The 14485-nt window shown below is 49.9% G+C and overlaps 1 protein-coding gene across 1 annotated transcript in view; it reads right to left on the reverse strand.

Moving 5' to 3' along the window:
- Positions 1 to 14485, reverse strand: part of PPP1R37 (protein phosphatase 1 regulatory subunit 37) — a 40871-nt gene that overhangs the window by 8603 nt on the left and 17783 nt on the right. Inside the window, exons 2-6 of the mRNA XM_056796361.1 lie at positions 3202 to 3299; positions 2400 to 2445; positions 1392 to 1492; positions 962 to 1081; positions 140 to 290 (exon numbers count right to left, since the gene is read on the reverse strand). Coding sequence (XP_056652339.1) covers positions 140 to 290; positions 962 to 1081; positions 1392 to 1492; positions 2400 to 2445; positions 3202 to 3299 — 516 coding nt within the window. The remainder of the gene's footprint in view (positions 1 to 139; positions 291 to 961; positions 1082 to 1391; positions 1493 to 2399; positions 2446 to 3201; positions 3300 to 14485) is intronic.

The raw sequence follows: 14485 nt of genomic DNA on the forward strand, positions 1-14485 counted from the left end.
GGTAGAAGCAGAATCTGCTCCCAGAAGGCTTGGATTGATTGCCTCTATAGCCGATTCCTGCAGGACACTCAATGTCCCCCTAGGGTCACACAGGAAGGGAACGTGTCCTGGAAGTCTCTGGGTCCGAGTTGCTACTCACCCAGAAGCACAAGTGGGCGCCCTGACAGGCTGGCATTCTCCAAGTGCAGCACCGTGAGGCTGCTGCTTATCCGCAGGGCCCGCGCCACAAAGGGGGCAGAGTGATCGAGCAGGGGAGTGTTGTGGGCATCCAGGTACTGCAGGCAGTTCGTCTATGAGGGCCAGAGGAGCATCTGGTCAGATGGAAACCACCCTGGCTGGCAGGCATCATAGAGCCTCCTCTCCTCGGGACCTCCCTGGCCCGGGGCTTGCAGAAGTCTCCAGGCCCACCTCCGTGTTCCGAGCCTTCCTGAAATCTCCACCCATATAACACATCAAGCAAATCCTAAGAGTTCATATGGCCAATCCTCAGAGCCCTCTGCCCACTCTGTAACCCCACCCAAACCCCGGGCTTATGGCTGAGGGGAGGGATCCATCCCCTCTGCTCTGCTCTCCCAACAGACCGCCAGCTCCTGGCATGGGTCCCTCTCACTCAAGAGGCCTGCTGCTCCCCTGAGGGTTCTCAGATCTGTGGATGATTCCGTCCTCAAGTACTAGGGAGGCTGGGGGAAAGGCAGGCCCAGGTTTTCCATAGGTTCCATGGGAACATGCTATGCTTCTGAAGACTAGGGTGGGCCTGAAGGGGCATCCCGCCATTTCCCATGGGAGCAGGTCCCCTGCGTAGTCCTCTGGCCCCAAATCCACCTCCACGCTGGAGAGCTGGGCGGGAAGCCCAGGCCTTCTTCCCTCAGACACCTGACAGAAGGTGGACTGGGGCCTCCCAATGCCTGGAGGGGGGACCTGGGACCAAACAGGGGGAGATATAGCAGAGCTGGACACCGACCTTCCGCATCATGTGGGCAGCAGCCTGCCAGCCTCTCGTACCAATGTGCTTATTGAAGGAGATGTTGAGATGGGTGGCCGACTCGTAGTACTCTATCATGTCAAACAATGCAGAAGCCCCCTGAGGGAAGAAAGAAGAGAGAGCCCTTCCTCGTACAGCGAAGCCCTGGGCTAGGAGTCGTCAGGCCCGATTTGGCCCACTCCCCACCTCCAAGCCTCAGTCAACCACACACAGCTATAACTTCACTGGATCCTCTAACCCAATCCCTTGCCTGCCTGCCCAACCAATAAGCTTTTCTTCAGCAGCTACCCAGTACCAGGCACGGGCAGTGTCAAGACAAAGTGAGCCAGAGGTGGGCCCCAGAGCTCCTTCCCACCTCTGTTCCCTCCTGGAATGTTAGGCAGCTCCCTCAGGCTCAGGCCCCACTCACATCCTCATCCAGGCTCGTCTGCTCCAAGTCGACCACCTTGAACTGCAGCCTCTTGAAGATTTCCTCCAGAGCCTCGCAGGCCTTGTAGTCAAGCTTCTCTCCTGGAAGAAGAGGCAGCAGGAGATGAGGGTCTTGGGCCACGAGCAGAAAGACCTCCCTGGCTCTGCCTGGGGCTCAGACTTGTTACAAGATGGGGCCAGCCATCCCAAATGCTCATAGCCGCCATCTGTGCCCAACCCGAGGTACATGCCGAGCTCTACTGGTCTGAGCGGCCACCCTTGCACACGCTGGACGATGACCCTGATGTGGTGGCGTCATTTTGGCCCTCTTCAGGTACAAAGGACAACAATGAACCACTGGGGGGTGAATTCTGGCCCTTGCTGTGGGGCTGAGTCAGGGGTCTGTTTCAGGCTATGATGCAATCTTCCATCAGTCAGCAAGGATGTAAGACATTGTGGCCTGGTTTTGACAGAGCAGGGACCCTGACCCCCAAGGAGGATATTCCTCTGAAACAAAGAGGGCCCATGAGCCATGGCAGCCAGAGCGGTCAACGGCTTCCACGTCTCAGCTACGTTTTGTGTCCCGTCCTTGAGTCACTCCCGTTCTACTTTTTAGTTCTCCCAGGTTTTCCCTTGACCTCTCGCTCTGGCCTTCTGACTTCTAGGCTCCCTGGTCCAAACTATTGCTTGGTCTAACCTCTCTAGACCCCTGGACACCTAACTAGCCACGATTCCAGCAAACTTATACACTCTGGTCCACAGGTCCGGACTTCTCCTGGCCTCTTCTGATACCAAGATCTAGAGCTGGAAGGACCTCCGAGATCCCTGAGCCTTTTCCATAGATGAAATCATTGAGGTCCAGGGAGTTTCAACCACATTCCCAGTGCTGCCAGTGTGGGGGGCAAAACTAGGACCGGCACCTCGGCCTCTACCTGCCCCAACCCTCTTCTGTGCCAGCTCTCCCCCCTACCCCCACCTTGGTCCCTGCCCATCTAATCTGGACACCAACCTTTCAGATCAAGGCAGTCGATTCGGTGTGCCAAGTCAGTAAACTCCTGCAGAGAATAAAGGCAGGTGGTGAGAAGGCCCAGGGTTGGGAGAATCAGAGCCTCCTGGGACCTGGCCCAAGGAGATCCGTGGTCACAGCTAGTTGGGGGCTGAGGAGTCCCCTGCTGCCCTCATCTTACCAACAGGGATTGTGAGCCCTGCAGTGGGGAAAGGACATGCCATAGCATCAAGGAAGAGCAGAGATCTCAAACGTGGAGTCATAAGCGAGGAGCTCGAACCCCAGCCCTGTGATCCTGGGCCAGGACCTAACAATGTCTCAGAACTAGTTTCTGCCCTGAACAAAGAGGGGCCTCAAGCTCCAAGTTATGTGGCGTGAGCTGCAGAGTTGGTCTAATCCAGGCCTCCTGCATCATCGCTGTTGGAAACAAAGGACTCTTCGAGTCTGAACTCTTTCACAACTGGCACTGCAGCAGAGACAAGCTGCCCCACAAGGTTCAGGGGAGGAAACGGAGGAGAGCATTCTGAGGCTGCTCTGGACTCAGAAAGTAGGGCCAGACGCAGCAGGGAATCCTCATCTAGTGTGTGTCACACCTCCACGTTACCAGGGAAGAAAACAGAAATGAGTCAAGGCATGGCCTGACACGGGAAGAGTACTTTGTGGGCTTTACTAAAGAAAATCAGAGCCAGACGCATTGAAGAAGGCCCTGAGAACAGGGGACATCGGAGCTGGGAAGGGCCTTAGCCTGGAGCCTTCGGGAAGAACTAAAGTGGATCCTCGCCCTCCCCCGTAACTGCCCGGGTACCTGGATCTGCTTGATGAGCTTGGGGATCTGCTTGCAGTTCAGTTTCTGGCAGGCCTGCTGGTAGGCGCCAATGATCTCCTCCACTGTCACATTCTGGGCTGAGGTCAAGAGAAGGGTGAGTCAGGAGTGGAGAAAGGGGAAAGTGGGGGAGAGAAGGCGGCCAGGTTCATCTTTTCCCCAGCTGATCTTCAGCCTCTCAAAGCTAGTGCGGGCCAGGGGAGGCCGGCCTTTCACACCTCCAGGCCCAGGCAGGTAGGCAGCGCCTGGGAACTGTACTCATCTCTTCCTCTTGGTCCTAACAGCCTTGCTGCAGGCCTGCCAACCCCAAACGGCCCCCTTTGCTGCCAGTGGAGGGGCCCAGGGCACCCCCTAGAATCTGAGCCCACTCAACGTGGAAGAGAATTTCCGTGGTCTCAGCTTGTCTAAGTCTCCATTTTATAGAGGAAGAGATGTATCGGCAGGGGAGACGCTCGAGGCCACACGGTGGTTAGGCGCGTGGAAACTGCACAGAGACGACGGAACAGCTCCCGTACGTTTAAGAATCTCTTTATTCCCAAGACCGTGAGGCGGGCATTGCAAATGCAACGGGCAAACTAAGCCACAGGGGCACGACGCAGCTTGCCTCTGAGCTGAGGCGCAAACTTCAATCGGCCCCAAGGCTGGCCCCCGGGCCCCCGTTTCTCCTGTCCGGCTCTCTCCTCCTTGCCAGGGTCGGGGCTCCCAAGGAACCAGCGCTGTTCAGCCTGAGCAGGAGGCAAAGATGGCGGATCTCTATTTCCCCTCCAGCGAGTGTGGCCCAGCCCCTCCTCCCCCTCACTGAGCACTGCCGTGGCTCACACAAGGGCAGCCCAGGAGGACGCCACCTGGCCGTGCCACGCTGGCACTGGTCTGGGCACAGGCCAGGGGCTGCACTCCGTGCCGGCCCCTCTGGAGGGGAAGGGCAGAACGGACGGCCCTTCTGGGAAGTACTCTGAGGATTCCCCAAGATCGGAGGCGCCCAGAGCAGGCAGCGATTTGAGATGGGCCACGAGGCCTTCGTGTAGGGCTTGAGCTTTCCATTTGGTATCTCATCGCATCCTCAAGAGCTCTGTGAGGTAGCTGCTGACGGAATAGAAGGAAGTGTCCAGACGAAGATGCTGAAGCTTGGACAGGTTAACTGACTGGCCCAGGGTAAGCGGAGCCTGGACTGTCCTTTCACTGTCATCAGCACAGTGTAAGCCCCACACCTTGGGGGCGGGGGGAGCCTGAGCACCCAAAGGGGCAGGAGAGAGCCCACGGGGTGACGGGGTGGGCGGGCAGCGACGCTCCCGGCTCTGCCCCACGGAGTGCGCCGTGACACTGCGGGCCGCTGGGGCAGGGAAGCTGACCCCTGCCGGCGGGCTCCAAGGTACATCCGAAACCATCCTCGCACTCCGGCCGTCTAGGCCGGGGTAACCGGAGCTGGGCATCAGATTACTGAGGGCTCCGCAGGGTCAGGCCCTCCCCCGGCGGGGACGCTGGAGGCTGGCTCGGCCTCCTCTCTTCTCCAAAGCCGCTCCCTCTGCCTCTGGAGGTCTGGGCACGAGGGCCCCGGACCTGGTTCTGAACGTTCCCGTGCCTGGGAAGCGCCATTCTGCAGGGGGAGATGGGAACTACTTGGGGCGCACAGCCAAGGCCAGAATCCCCCAGCAGTCAGTCAGTTCTGTCTGTAATGGTGGGAAATGGGGGAAGACGGGACCAAAGATCTGACACTAGGTGGAGGGAAAGAGCACTGGCGTGGGAGGCTGGAGCCTGGATTCAGATCCTGGCTGTGACACTGGCTTGCTGGTGGCCTCGGGGGTCCCTCTCACACCATAGGGGAGGGTCCTTTCCAGGCCTCGGCCCCAGGGCTACGGGGAGGCTCCTGGTGGCAGGCCGGGTAGGAGCTCCCCATCTGGAGCTGGCCACAAGAGGGACATCTTGCCTGGATATGCACCAGCAGACGCCAGATGACTCCTAGTTGACAAGGCTGGGTGGTACCTGAGTTCATGGAGTCACAAACCCCGAGTTCAAATCCAGCTGGCTCTGCCCCTGGCATGCATAACTACTCATTTTGGCTCCTGAAGCCTCAATAAAAGGAGGGGCTCGGCCTGGATTCAGAGGATGAGGGTTCACATCCCAACTGAAACAGATCCTGAGAACGTCTCTTAAACCTCTGCTCCTGCCAAAGGGAGAAAAGGGGAGAGGAGGGAAGGTGTGCCACCAGGCTACCTCAGGGGAGGCTGGCAAGCAAGGGCACTGGGCCTCCGGAGGGCCGCCGGGCTTCCGGTCTGGACAATGTAGGGAGAGCCAGGCCGGACGAGCAGGAGGTCTGCCTCCAAGGTCACTTCTGGCTCTCCGGGTGGGCCCCCGCCGGCCATTCTAGGCGCCTGTGTGAGATGAGCCCCAGAGGGCTGCCTCCTCCACGGGGAGAAAGAGAAAGTTAGGGGGCGCTGGTCCCCAAGTCCTGGGCTGCCCTTCCCCTTGGGCGGTGAGTGCCCCGAACACCCTCCTGTCCTTTGGTCATCTTTCCAGCCTTTGCTTAATGGTCTTCACACAGAGCTCCCTGGGCTCCAGCCAGGCCACGGGCCCAGAAAGGCCTCGTCTCCTTCAGAAGCAGTTGGACCAGCTTCTTCCTGAAGGCTTCCCTGAGCTCTTCTCCCCGCCCCACGCGTCCCTCCCCCAAAGGGCCGCTGATTGTGGTGTGTGTCTGTCTGTATTTACACTATCTGTGCTCCGGTCCTTAATGAATGCACGTTGACTGCCTGGGTGACAGGAAGCAAGCCAGATTCCCCTTCTGCCCAGTGGGGCCTTACGGAGCCGTTTGTTCCCTCCCCTCCTCCGGGCATGCACGTCATGGACAAGCTGCCCTCACCAGGGACAGGAAAGGGGCCGCTCACATGACCCTGGGCAGGCTCGGTGGGGCTCTCTGCCTGCTCTGACAGCCTGGAGTGTCACTCAGCGACCCCATCCCTGCCTGTTTTGTCGGCGCCTCCCCAGGCCCGCCTGATTCCCAATCTATGACCTCATGACCCTCCCCTGCACTCCCCCCTGCTATGGGGTCAAACTGAGGGAGGAGCTCCAGGACAAGAGGGCCTTTACGGAGCCACAATGTGTCGAGGGCACGCAGAGCGTAGAATGGAATCCGATCACTAAGCACAGAAGAGGCCCAAGGCGTCCCAGAGGCAGTGCCTGCTGGGCCTTGAACGGAGAACAGAACGGCAACCAAAGCGGAGGGGAAGAAAGACGTGCCGGCCAGGGATGCCCGACTGCTCAGGAATGGTGAGGAGTCCAGTTAGGAAGGGGAGCCAGGGATAAAGACCTGAAAAGCCAGGCTGGGGCCAAAATGGAGAAGACTGAAAGCCAGGCTGGGGTCAGATTTTATTCTGTCGGAGAGGGGAAGCCGCTGACAAACTTCCAGGGGAGGAAGGGATAAGAGCAAAGAACAGCCCCTGCTGGGTTTGGGCAACATCCATCTGGCAGAAGGACGAAGTGGGGAGGGAGAAGAGGAAGAGAGCCTGTGTCAAGTGCCTACTGTGTGCCAGGCCCTGTGCTCTGCTCCAGGGGACCCTCCTCGTGTGGTCTGGCCCAAGTGTGGGCACTAGGTGCTAACAGGGACCTAGGGCCTGGGCCTCTGGCCATGGGGCTCCCACCAGGACCATTCTGGAAGGGTAACTAGACACCCCCCCCCACTCAGCTGCAGGTGACTGGCTCAATAAGACCAATTAATTTAATCAGTATTCGCTGCTGTCTGACACTGTGTCCAGCCCTAGGCTAAGATGTGTGGGGACAGAAAACCCAGAGAATATGGAAAGACAGCCAGAAGGAACTTTGGAGCATAGAAAATAAGAGCTCTACAGGCCTTAGAGATGGTGAGTCTGTCTACCTAAAACCCACAAGGGAAAAACAAAGCCCAGAGCCAGGAAAGAACCTGCCTAAGGTAAAATAAGTCGGTGACAAATGGGGGGGGGGGGGGGGACGGGACAGGAGGGGGACGATTCTGATTTTTCTACCTGTTGGATATGGGCAGTCAGGGAGGGAGAGAGGGAGGGAGGGAGGGGGGATAAAGAGCTCCTCCCAGGGCAAGCTGCTTGCTGTGTCTGTAACCAGAGACACAGAGCCAGTTGAAATCATCCTTTGTCACCAGGCCTCAGAGGAATGCTCCTAGGAACACTCCCTGCCTGCTGAACAATCAATGTATTCCTAACCTGGAAACTGCTTCACCTGGAAGGCAGTTTGTCAAACCCCATGGCTGGGAGAGAGTCAACACGTCTAAAACAGACCTCATCAGCTTTCCCCCTAAACTCCATCCACTCCTGCGTTCCCTGTTAGTGCAGGGAGAACGTGGCCTCGTCCTCCCGGGCCCTCAGGATTCTTTCTCATTGACTTTGTGTTTATCCTGTTTACATCTTGTTTCAATTCAATATGATGTTTGTACAAATGTGTTTGCTTGTTCTCTCCACCATTCGAGATTGTGAGCTCCTTGAGGGCAAGGAATGTCTTTTACATCGTTCTGGATCCCCAGGGCTTAGCACAGCGTCTGGCACAGAGAAGGCACTTAAACATGTTTACTGCCTGACTGACAAAGTAAGTGGAAAGTACTCCCAGGAGCAAATCATGCCACTTGCTTCCTCACTTAGAATTGGGCAACTGGGCCAGTTCCCAATAGTTTAAAGGAAAAAAGAAAAAAAAAGGTCCTTCCCAACCCATGGAAATGGCAGGACCACAAGCTGAGCAGGTCCAGATAGTGATCATCCTTGGCCACCTCCAAGTCTCCGGCATCTCCTTCAAGCAGCCACTGCAGCTAGGGCAAAGGAGGCCAAAGAGGAGAGATGATGAAATGGCCAAAGGCAGGCGACTTGGTGGCTGCTCCCTCCTGGTCTGTCTGGGTAGGATATCTTCCCAAGTAAGCAGTAAATGGATGATTTACTCTTCATAGTCCCATCCTTCGATCAAGATCAAAATATAGAAGTTGCCTCTAAGAAGCTGGAGAAACAGGAGAAAGAATTCTAGGAAGAGAGAGTATAAAGGAGGACCAAGATTACTATCAGGTCAAGGTTAAAGATGAAAGTTGACACCAGCAACAAATTAGAAGAGAAAAATAAGAAAAAGATTGTTTTCAATGACAACAGTTCTATCAAGTCATATTGAGACAAACTGAAAAATGGGAAACAGATAAAAGTAAAAATATTTATTGTGATGATCATGATTGTGTGGTGAATGTCAGTGGATGTCAGGCAGTCATCACAATGAGGAGGCTAAGGAGTCCAGAAACCACTTCAACCAAGTAAACCTACTCTGGAAGCAACACAATTTTAAAGCAACAAAGTTTCTAAGATAACTCCGATAGAAGATACTAAAAGGGTGGGAAAGGAAAAAATCACCAACATGTTTATTACCAAAAAAGCCAAGCCAGAAGACTTCCGCCATTACCAAGCCAAATGCTTATTTTTTCCATCTCCATACCATCTACGTACACACATCACCTTCATAAAAATGTGAAGGGAACAGAGAAGCTCACCAACAATTTCCTATAGCAGATGAGACATCCTTACAGCCATACAGATGACTAAAAGATGAAGAAAATGCAGGCTCCCCCTGTACTCCCTGTCTGCAGGTAACTAAAAAAAAACATAGAACACCACCAAGTACCTCTGCCAACAGAAGCAATTAAGTGGCCAAGTGGATGGACTACAATGGGCCTGAGGTCAAGAAGACCTGAGTTCAAATATGGCCTTAGGGATTTACTAGCTGTGAAAGTAACTGGGTCCAATTTGCCTCAATTTCCTCATTTGCAAAATGGAGACAACGGACCTACTTCCCAGGGTTGTCATGAGAACTTAGCATTGTATCTAGTATGTAATAGGCACCTACTAAACACTTGTTTTATTCCTTCCAACAAAGCCTTCCATGCAGAAATTAAGATTTCTCTAGATATGTGATAACAGAATTCAATGATGGCAATTTACCAAAATCAAACGAGGCATTTGATATGCTCCAAGTGTTCACCGTTGAAATGGAAGCTATCTTATAGAAAGTCCAGGTGAATAAGGGACTACCTTCCTGAAAGTGGGATTCCCAGATATTCTTGTTTGTGGATAATGCTATGTGAACTACAAGTTCCAGAATATGATCTCTAGACCTGCCTCTACTCAAAAGAGCTCAGGCAAACATTGCACCTGGGATTGTGCTTCATAGGTGAATGAATGAATGAATACAAACTCATCAATCTCTTGCTGGTCCCACAAATCCATCCACACTCTTGAGATACCTTGCTATTTGCCACAGTGGGTTCATGCCCCATTCCCCTTCTTGAGAAAAATACTCAATATCCCCAATGCTTCTGGGAAAGAGTATGATATTCAGTTGTCATTCCTATATTAAAAATCGCCTTACTTAGCCCTCACTCCTCTATTCCTTGTTGACTTTCCCCATTAAACCATAAGCTCCAAAAGGCAGGGATCGAATCCTGAGGGCTTAGAATAGTGCCTGGCATAAAGGCACCAAGATGCTTTTTCATTCATTCATCAATACACAGGAAAAATCAAGTGGAAGAGAAATGCATACTGTCTAGATGATGGCATGCAGCTGGATGTTCCCACCCACAAACAGAGAGGAACTACCTCCAGATGGAGCAATAAGCTGGGAGTGTGAGATGGACTGCATTTGGGAAACTACATCCAGTGATCCCCAAGTGCTCTGTGTACATGGAAATGCCTGTTTTATTTGGTGTCAAAACTTAAACTGATTAGAAATGTCTTAAGAAAGGCAAAGTGTTTATTATGGAGCAGGTGAGAGCCCCACATTCCGCAAAGAAGGGAGGAAGATGATCTGTTCATGTTTCCTTTCTTTTTGGGACCCCAAATTGTTCTCATGTTTCACACCCATTGTTTCTTTTACACTGCTGCTGCTGCCATGGCAACAGTTTTCCTACAGCTTACTTCACTTTGCTTCAGTTCGTGTAAGTCTTTCTATGCTTCTCTGAACTCATCACAACTGCTGACAGTAGAGTGATAGTTCCATTATCCACATACCATAATTTAGCTATTTCCCATTAATGGGCATCGACTTTGTTCCCAATCTTTGGCACCACAAAAAGTGCTGCTATTAACATTTTGGTGTATATGTATCTTCTGTGCATTTTTAAAGAAAACATTCAATGACCCTTTCTCTTTTTGGGAAGGCAAGGATGGCAAGCCCTGTCCCTGTCCCCTCTCTCCATCTCACACATCCCCATTGGAGAGGAAAAAAAAGAAAAGAAAAAAATTTTTGCAACAATATGCCTAATCGAGCATAACAAATTGTCCGTGACTAAAAATGTACCTTGCTCTGCAACTTGAGTCTGTCAATCTCTGGCACAAACTCTCACTCACCTTTTACCTCATCCTGTACTCAACTCAGACTTGGCTCCCTGTTGCTGATACTGCTTCTCTCCCCACTCTTATCAGCCACCACCCACACTCCCTACTCCCAGATGGAAGCTACCAATGCTCCGTTGTCACCTCTGGACTTTCTAGAAAACCTTCCTCAGGATCTCTCTTTGAGGTTCACACTCCCCTAACTTGATCCCCTGATCCTGATTTTAAAGGCCATTATGACTTACCTCCTCCCTGCTCTAATTCTTCAATCTACCTCCATTAATACCCCCAACCTAACCTCTGGCTTACTGTCAATATCCCTCTAATAGCTTTTTAATTGTTCTATGAGCAAAGGAGAATGGCAATGGCTCAAAAGAAACTGGAACTGCACAATTTAGAGCCATCTCCATCCCAAATATTCGCATGGCTATCTGTGCTAGATTTAGAGCCTTTTGTGCTCATATTGGTCTGATTAGCCACACTGTTGGACACAATGTACAAAGTGACACCATTTTGGTCTGAAGGACACTAACCAACATGCCCAAGTCTCTCCTATCCTTAAACTCTTCATTTGCTCCTATTAACCCGTGTTGCTTGTCTCCTTGCTAAAATCCAAGAGAAAGGGGTCTGCATTAGGTCCCTCTGCTTCCTCTACTTTCCCTCAATCTTAAATCCATGGCAATCAGACTTCTGACATCATTGTTCACCTGACACTGCTTCACAGTCAAATTTAATAACTTTGCTCAATCCTGGTCTTTCTTGACCTCCCTGCAGCATTTGACAATGTAGTTTACCTCCTTCTGGGTATCATCAGGCACTGTTTTCCTGGTTCTCCTCCACTCTGATGATTCTTTCTCAGTCTCTTTGGCTATTCTTCATGTATGCTATTCCTCACTTATCTTAAGGGTTTCCCCAACCCCTACCCCATGGCTCTTTAAGGGCCCTCTTCTTTTATTTGCTGATCTTATCAGCTTCCTTGGGATAATCATTTAGATGCAGATGACTTCCACAATATAGTTCTGGTCTCTCCCATGCTAGTCCTGAATCATCAAATGCCTTTTGGATATCTCCAACTATACTGCCTGCAGACATCTCAAAATCTATGTTAAAACCAAACTCATTATTTCTTCCCCCTAAACAGTCCTCCTATATTTTCCAAACTTGCCCATTTTTAATTAAAAAAAAAATTTACACAACCAAAATTGTCTTTTCTTTTTCCTTTCTATCCCCCACCCTTCACTGACAAAGAAGAAATCTCTTTGAAATATGTATGACCAAGCAAAACAAACTGCCTCACTGGCCATATTTTTTTTAAAAGAAGCATCAATCTACACAGTGATTCTACCACCCACCTCTCTCTCTCAGGAGGTGGGTGGAATTTTCATCATGAATCCTCTGGAATCCTGTTTGATCACTGTGTCAATCAGAGATCCTAAGTCTTTCAAAATTATTTGTCCTTTTTTTTTTTAAAAGCAATTCACCAAATAATGGGTACCACCTTCAGTTTCCAAACTTTGTCAATACAAAAAAAGCTAATATCAGCATTATAATTTATACATATGGGTCCCTTTGTTTTTTCTTCCTTCTTTTTTTAAATAATCCTTTGGCAATAAGGTGGTACAGTGGATAGACTGCAGTAAGGATAGCCTGAGTTCAAATCCAGTCTCAGATATTTACTGTGTGACCTTGGGCAAGTCACTTAACCTTGCCTGCCCTGGTTTCCCCATCTATAAAATGGGAATAACTATTCCTACCTTCTAGGGTTATGAAGGATCAAATGACATCATATATATAAAAAGCTCTGCAAATCTTAAAGTGCATATTAAAGTTAATTATTATTATTATGGGTATAGACTTAGTAGTGGTACCACCAGTCAAAAGTAGTTTAATGACTTTTGGGTCACATCTGCTTTCCATATTAGCTAGGCCACTTCACAGCTCCTCCAACAGGGCCACCTCTACTATTTGTGATTTTCTAGTTTTCTCAATTTGGTCAATCTGATGAGTATAAGGCAGATTCTTAGAGCTATTTTAATTTGTACTTCTCTAATTATCAGTGATTTTAGAGCATATTTTTTAAAATATGGCTGGGTATTGGTGGCTTCATTTTCTTCCTCTGGAAATGGGCCACTCACATTCTTTGACTGGTTTTTAAAGGTTTTTATTCTTATAATTTATGATGTTACCCTATGCCTAAACCATGTTTCCATTGGGAGTTTATATTGGTATATGGCATAAGATGCTGGTCTAATTCTAGTTTCTGCAAAGACCAAATTCCAGTTTTACTAATGAGTGAGTTCCTAGTGCAATAGCTGAGATCTTTGGATTTATCAGACACTAGGTTATCAGCCTCATTTGTTCCACTGACCAACTTCTCTATTTCTTAATGAGTATCAAATCATTTTGAGGACTACTGCTTCGTAATATTAGCACAGTGTCTGGGGACATTAAGTAGGTCTTTCAAGAAATATTTATAGATTGGCTGGTACTCCTAGGGTCCCTTCCTTCCCACCTGTAAACCTCAAAATTTCTTAGACTTATAAATGTTGGAAATTTCACCATTGGGAAATTTCATACTTGAAAAATTCCCTATTGATAGTGGGAACTCTATTGGAATGTGAATCCCATTGGCATGGGAGGTTCCTTCTCCTACCTTCTTAAGATTACTTTAGGACAGGAACCCTTTGCTGAACAATGGAAAGGACTTTGACCTATGCTTAAGCATAGAACAGGAATTTCTTTGAGTCATGATTGATTTTAGAATTGATACAATGGAGATACTTGGAATCAATCTCCACCCTATTCAGTCCTAACAGGATTGAGGAAGGGCTGCAGCCTAGATCAAAATTTAATTATTCCAATCTCTACCCTACTCAGGTTAACAGGATTTAGAAAGGGCTGTAGCAAAGGATCAAAGATTTAATTATTTGAAAATATGACCTTCAACAGACATGTGCAAAAGCCAGAGACCTCTGGGCGGTCCTGGGTTAAGCTAGAACCTCCATTGGCACAGGGAAATTGATGAACAGGTGATTGGTAGATGTGAGGACTGAGGGGAGGGAACTTGGATGGTTTCCTTAAGGATAGGGGGGTCTGAAGACTCGGGGGGTGGTTGAGGAGTTTGGTGGAGTGGTTGCGGTGTGCTCTGAGAAGCTTGCTCTGAAGGAAGCTGAAGGTGGGGGCCTCTGAGGCTGTTTCTCCATTTTGGTCACGTGAGTAATAGGGACTGATCTCTTTTCTTTGCCCCAGCTATCTAAGGGCTTGGGCCTTTTGGCCCAGCCTAAACAGAAGGGGTATTTAAGCCCTATTCCCTTCTCTCCCTTTTCTCTCTATCTCTAATTCCTTTCTTCCTCCTATTGTAATTAAACTCCATAAAAGATTGACTGCTGACTTGAGTTTTCATTAAGGAATTACATAGCTGAATTCCTTGGCGACCTTAAAAGTCTTTTAAAGTGACTTCCTTGTCACACACCAACCCCTATTCTTTCTTTCTTTTTTTTTTTTAAACCCTTACCTTCAATCTTAGAATCAATACTGTTGGTCCTAAGGCAGAGGAGTGGTAAGGGTTAGGCAATGGGGGTCAAGTGACTTGCCCAGTGTCACACAGCTGGGAAGTGTCTGAGTCCAGATTTGAACCCAGGACCTCCTGCCTCTGGGCCTGGTTCCACTGAGCCACCCAGCTGCCTCCCGCACCACCCCCCATTATTTCTGTTCATATTCTTGACCTCTTAATCCTATACATAAATTTTAATTTTAGTTCTATGAAGTAATCCTTTGATGGTTTGAATGGAATGGTCCTGGTTTAGGTAATATTTCTACCATATTGGTCTAGCCTACTCACAGGCAATTTGTATTTTTCCAATTATTAAGATAATGTCTTTATTTGCTCAGAATGTTTTGTAGTTGTATTCATTTTGGCCCTGTGTATG

This window comes from Monodelphis domestica, chromosome 4, assembly GCF_027887165.1.
Source record: "Monodelphis domestica isolate mMonDom1 chromosome 4, mMonDom1.pri, whole genome shotgun sequence".
In the NCBI taxonomy this organism is placed as follows: Eukaryota; Metazoa; Chordata; class Mammalia; order Didelphimorphia; family Didelphidae; genus Monodelphis; species Monodelphis domestica.